Source organism: Cynara cardunculus (assembly GCF_001531365.2).
Source record: "Cynara cardunculus var. scolymus isolate 2C chromosome LG 15, CcrdV1, whole genome shotgun sequence".
Classification (NCBI taxonomy): Eukaryota; Viridiplantae; Streptophyta; class Magnoliopsida; order Asterales; family Asteraceae; genus Cynara; species Cynara cardunculus.
The window spans coordinates 16440466-16446328 of NC_037542.1; the positions used below are offsets into that span (position 1 = coordinate 16440466).

The window sequence follows — 5863 nt, forward strand, 5'->3', positions numbered from 1 at the left end:
AAAACAGGCTGGTCTCACGTGAACCCAACCCTACATATATATATATATATATATATATATATATATATATATATATAGAAAGAGAGAGAGAAATCAAACACAAACTACTCATATTTGTATACATCGTGCAAACCACTTTCATCCATCGATTTTATTGTTTAATCTTATGAAAAAAAATTATGAATTTGTTTAATCTTGTGAAATTGTTTCATATAATATTTTTTTTTAATGAAGTTGTTTCATGTATGGTTATGAAATTATTTCATATAATATATACTTATGAGATTTTAATGAAACTGTTTTATATGTTTCTCTAAAATTAATATAATTAAAGATAATAATATCCATGATTAACACCATTCACAGTTAAAATGATTAACCCATTTCTCAAAATTACAAAAAAAAATGAACAGAATGAAAAATTATGATTGGTTGAATGAGTTTTATACAGTTTGTAAAAAAAACGTGGTTTGCAAAGTATCGTTTCTAATCAGTGAATTTTGCATAGTCGTCTTGTTAATTATCTCTTAAATTTTTAAAGATACAAAATCGGACAATAACTCGATAATATAACAATAATGTATTTTATAATATAGAATAAAATAATTATTTTTATTTTTCTATTAACTTGGATATCCAACCCGCTATGCGAACCGATTAATCCTAAAAAGACCACCCGTTTCACGGGTAACCTAGACTCAAGAGTCACTGCATTTGAACTTCATTGACCTTTGAAGTCCAAACTCAAATCAATCAGACACCACTCTTATGATTAACTATTGTATTATTGTTATCGATAATAACGGTTTTCGTTTTAGTGTTTTCAAAAATATAATAATCAATTGACAAAACTAATATAATAAGCTAAAATGTCATTAAGTCACAAATATGACCAAATTATAATATATGATGGAATATTTGGTAAGAAAACCGAAATATAAAAATCCAGATATTTTCAAGAAAATCTAATAATAATACATTTAATTAAAAGAACTTTACTCAAAACAGTCTATTAAAAAGAACATTGATTTTGAGGAAATAAAATAATATTATAATAATAATTTACTTATTTAAATATTATATTACTATTTATTAGAGAATTAAATAAATTAATACATAAATTAATTTTACAGCTAATATTCTACTAAACTTTATATATCACCGTCAACACCCCTTTCCTTAGACACAGAAAACCCTAGACACAAAAAACCCTCGTCAGTGCCCACGAATTCCCCACGGTTTGATTCATCATCAATTCACACGGACCCTCGTATAAATCTTTACCTCCATTTACACACTCATACCCAGCACATATTTTTCCTAAATCTTGGGTGTTTGACACCACTTTTCAATCCTAGTACTTATATATATAGAGATAGAGTAGATGTATGTATAAGTAGATGGCTGACCCTCCTCCTCCGCCCCCAGTCAACGTGTGTCAAGTAGACCAACCTCAACATCCTCTTTCTTTGCCTCTTCCCCCACCAGATAATCCTGCAAAACTCCAATTACCACCCAGAACCACCGTCATGACCACCTCTTCTTCTTCCGGTGGATCCCCTAACCGCCCTGGTCCGGCTACCACGGGCAAGCATCCAACTTATCGTGGGATACGAAGCCGAAGCGGGAAGTGGGCGTCGGAGATTCGTGAGCCGCGTAAAAGCAAACGAATTTGGCTTGGGACGTACCCCACACCGGAGATGGCTGCAGCGGCCTATGATGTGGCTGCTTTGTCACTCAAAGGCAGTGATGCGGTGTTGAATTTCCCGGATTTTGTGGGGTCATACCCGGTGCCGGCTTTGCCGGAGCCTGCGTTGATCAGAAATGCAGCGGCTGCTGCTGCTGGGCTGATGAAATCGTCCGCCGATCAGAGGGGTGGTGCGTTGGAGTCAGCTGGTGGTGGTGTGGACACTGAGCTACCGGCGGAGAATGAGTATGTGGATGTGGAAGCCCTTTTCGATATGCCGAATTTGTTGGCGGATATGGCGGAAGGAATGCTGATGAGCCCGCCACGACAGCCGGATGATCCGTCACTGGGGGATTCTTCTGATTGTGATAATTTGTGGAGCTACTAGCTAGCTAGGGTTTCAGTTTCTTCAATAAAAAATGGAAGATGGAGCAGAAAGAGGGGATCAAAGAAACACAATTGGAAAGAACAGGGGGACAATATCCAGAACAAAAAAAGACGTGCAAACAAGTAATATATATGCATGCATGATCATAAAAAAGCATGATTTTTTTTAAATATCATGATTGAAATCCAAAGATCTTAGGTAGATATATATATATACATATATATATAGGAAAATATAGAGGGTGTCTGTGTGAGTTTTCATTTTCAATCTTCAACATATAGACTCAAGATTTGAAGTTAAAGATGTTAATTAGGGATCATATCATCTCATCTTGGAGATTTTTTTTCTGTAAAAACAGTGGAAAGCATATAATTTCAATTTCCCCACAATCACATTCTCTTTTTTATAAACAAGTTTTCTTTTTAATTAGTGATAAGTTTGTTGGTGTTCATCATTTACTTTTGGTTGATATATGTGTGGAAGGGAGTGAAATCCGAGAACCTGATCAGTGTGGTTATATGGATTAGACTGGAGATTGATATCTTGTTTTTGTTTTTTTCAATGCGAGTTGATGGTACCTTTGTGTATACATTGAACCTGCAGAATGAAACTTATCACTACCCCATGGTAAAGTTGCTAATTAAGACTTACACTTGTCATGTAAACACATTGTTTTTTGAGTTTCACTTCGGCTATACGTTTGTCTAATAGGGTTCTTTTGGGCTCTTTTGAAGAGTTAAAGTCTATAGTACTTGTTATTCTGAAGCAATTTTTACTCTACTAGCCACATGTTAGACGATGTGAAACAATTTGTGTTGGAACCTTTCTTTTCTTCTCGATCAAGCACTCCAAAGTTATTTAATAGGGTTCGACATATTCTTGGACGTTGAAATGCTATCGCATCTTGTTGATGTCACAACTTCAATGTGAAATTGTTATATGCAAAGTTGGTCATAATTAATAACTTGATCCCTAAACTACATAAAGTTTGTTAGTTGTTGAGGTTCACTCAATGTCGATTTCCCTAGAAAACACTTCAATTCCCCCGGTTTTGCATAGCCGAAAGAAGGCCATCAGAACTCCTTAATTAAGCTTAACCGGTTGATATATGGCTTTCTTACCATATGCAAAAAAGAGAGATCCACAAGAACTAAAACCATTTACCCCTCTCCTCTTTTCCAAAAAGAACGAAATTCATTTTCTCGACTCATTGATAAACTAATCGATAGTCTTGTTCTTGATTTGGAAATACATAAAAAATAAGGTACACTTCAGTAACTATATATATTATCGTTTGTTCAAAGGAGTTGATCGATCAAATGACTTAAAGAGCGACTGAATCAATTAAGCCTCGGCCAAAGTCATCAGTTTGATCATATTTGGAGGTATCAACCATGGATGTTACCCTTTGTTTATATAACCTGCAAACTTGTATTTTGCATTGGTTTAGTTTCTTCCACGTCCATATATATAACAAACGGTTCTTGGCATCGAATTTGCAGGGGGAACCATAGTTTTTTTACTCCAAATCTGTAAGTAAAATAGCTTGATTTTTACATCTAAGAAGAAACTTCATCCCTAAATGTGAATTTTCTTTAATTTTTAATAGAAAAAAATGAAAACAATCAAATACCCAGATATGTTATCACCGATCCTTTAAGAGAACAATGATGAAGATGAGCATATTCCCTCTAGTGACTTATGTTTGCTCATAAACAAAAGTCTTGCTAAAATCATGGGAATGATTTCTTGGAATTTGATATAAGAAAAAATGACAGTTCAATGATGTGTTATAGTGGTCAGAAAACATGAATTATTTTACTGAAAGTGAAATGTCGATTTTTTTTTTGTTTTCATGAAAGATCATAAGATGAAGTGTCTTAGTCTTTAGATGTATCATTTTGTTCCTTTTTACTTACCCACCATGGACCAACCATCAAAGTACCAATCATCAAAAGGGTAACCACAGGTTATGTGTATCCGTTAAGGGATATCTTATTTTTACCGTTTTTTGAATCTTAATACTATCGAAACTCCTGTAATCATTTAAGTTTACATGCATTCCGTTGATGACTCAAGGCCATTTGTAGTCATCCGATAGTTACTTACTTAGTCAGATTATACACCGATGGTTAAAAAACCCAATCAAAAAGGTGTATTTGCTAATGCATATATGCTAATGCTGTGCGATATATTTAATTATTTATTGGGGTTTATCTTTAAATAATACTACTTTTTATATTTAAAGAAAAAGTAGTAGGATTAATAAAAGTAATAATGAACTTTATTGAAGAAAAAAAAAACCCTAATTAAGAAAGAAACCCTGTTCTTCAAGAAAAAAAGAGAGAAAGAAATCTCCCAAAATGAAATGAACTTTAATTTAACTTTAGCAAAACAATGAGTACCCTTTTTATTGGTCAATTAGTGTCGCCTCTACTTAACCAATTCAATATTTTATTCATTAGAGTATGTGTTAAATTAGTTTTATTATTTATATCAAATTGTATTTTTAATTCTTTCATATTTGAGCGAATTAAAAATTTAATTGTGTTTTAAATTGTATTTTTGACCTATCAAAACTTAGTTTATCGTAATTTTGATCCAGCTTAAATTGTATACCAAATTAAGTGTTCTTCGTCTTTATCTTGAAGCATTAGATGGAAAAAATTCAGGAAAAAAAACCCTATTAAACCAAAGGTACCCATTTTCTTGCCTTCAGCCTCATCACCCATTGTAGGATTTTTATAACTTAAGTTAAAACTTAATTAATGTAAGATACCAGTTATTATTTGTTTTGTACGTATCTAGACTAACAATTTTAAAACGCATCTAACAGAGAAGGTATTCAGTCTCTTATAAGACAACTTTATTTCCCCTCCCTAACTGATATGGGATTTTACAATTAAGAGTCCTTCGATTTCATGCACTTAACGAACAGATTGAATCACAACATCATAAGCTTCCACAGTTCAACAAATAGATTAAATATCGATCTTAGTTTCTACACATATACTAGTATACTTTTTTGGTGTTAAAAATCCCTTTGAATGTATAGTTAGCAAGTTTTCCCATGACCATAGTTAGAACCCACATCAAACTCCAAATTAAAAATTAACTTAAACGTGTAAAAGTAAAAGTCAAGAGAAAGAATGAGAGAAAACTGAATTCAAAGCACCAATACATGAGCGCTTGACTTTAAATTCAAATCTAAATCTATCTCGATGTGAAAAGGAGACAATTAAACTTATCACGATCTAATATAAAATTATTCAACTTTTTAACACTGATATGGCACTACGATAAATGAAATAGTTTTGAAAAAATATATTAAAATACTGATCGAAAGAAATCAAGAAAAATAATTCTTTAAATATTAATGGAAGAAAATTAAATGTATATATAGTGGATTAGGGTTTTGGTTTAGCAATTTGAATATACACATTATATATAATTATATAATCATAGTTGTTATATCATATATTCTTATCTCATCAATATGTACATTCTATATATATATATATATATATATATATATACACACATATACATACTAGAAGGATACTCGCGCAATGCAGCGAGATATATCTCGATTTCAATGTTTTTTTTTTTTTTGTCTCTGTCAATGTTATAATACGAATTTATGTGGTTTTGAGCAAACAATAATGTTTTTCTTAATAAAATATAAAATTGAAGATATTATAAAAATTAAAAAATATATTTAAGTTATCATTTTTTGTGGAATTTCTTTAATTCATTTTCTTTATTATAATTTAATTTAAGTTTAATAA

At 31.7% G+C, this 5863-nt stretch overlaps 1 protein-coding gene across 1 annotated transcript; it reads left to right on the plus strand.

The window, feature by feature from the left end:
* Window positions 1–1397: 1397 nt before the first annotated feature.
* LOC112528307 (ethylene-responsive transcription factor ERF027-like) lies at window positions 1398–2264 on the plus strand. The gene has a single exon (XM_025139308.1). It carries the CDS (start codon window positions 1401–1403, stop codon window positions 2073–2075), a length of 675 nt encoding a protein of 224 aa, XP_024995076.1. The 5' UTR covers window positions 1398–1400; the 3' UTR covers window positions 2076–2264.
* Window positions 2265–5863: the final 3599 nt, after the last annotated feature.

Excerpts from the sequence above, each read along its gene's own strand:
- LOC112528307 (XM_025139308.1), top strand. The coding sequence starts at position 1,401 with ATGGCTGACCCTCCTCCTCCGCCCCCAGTCAACGTGTGTCAAGTAGAC.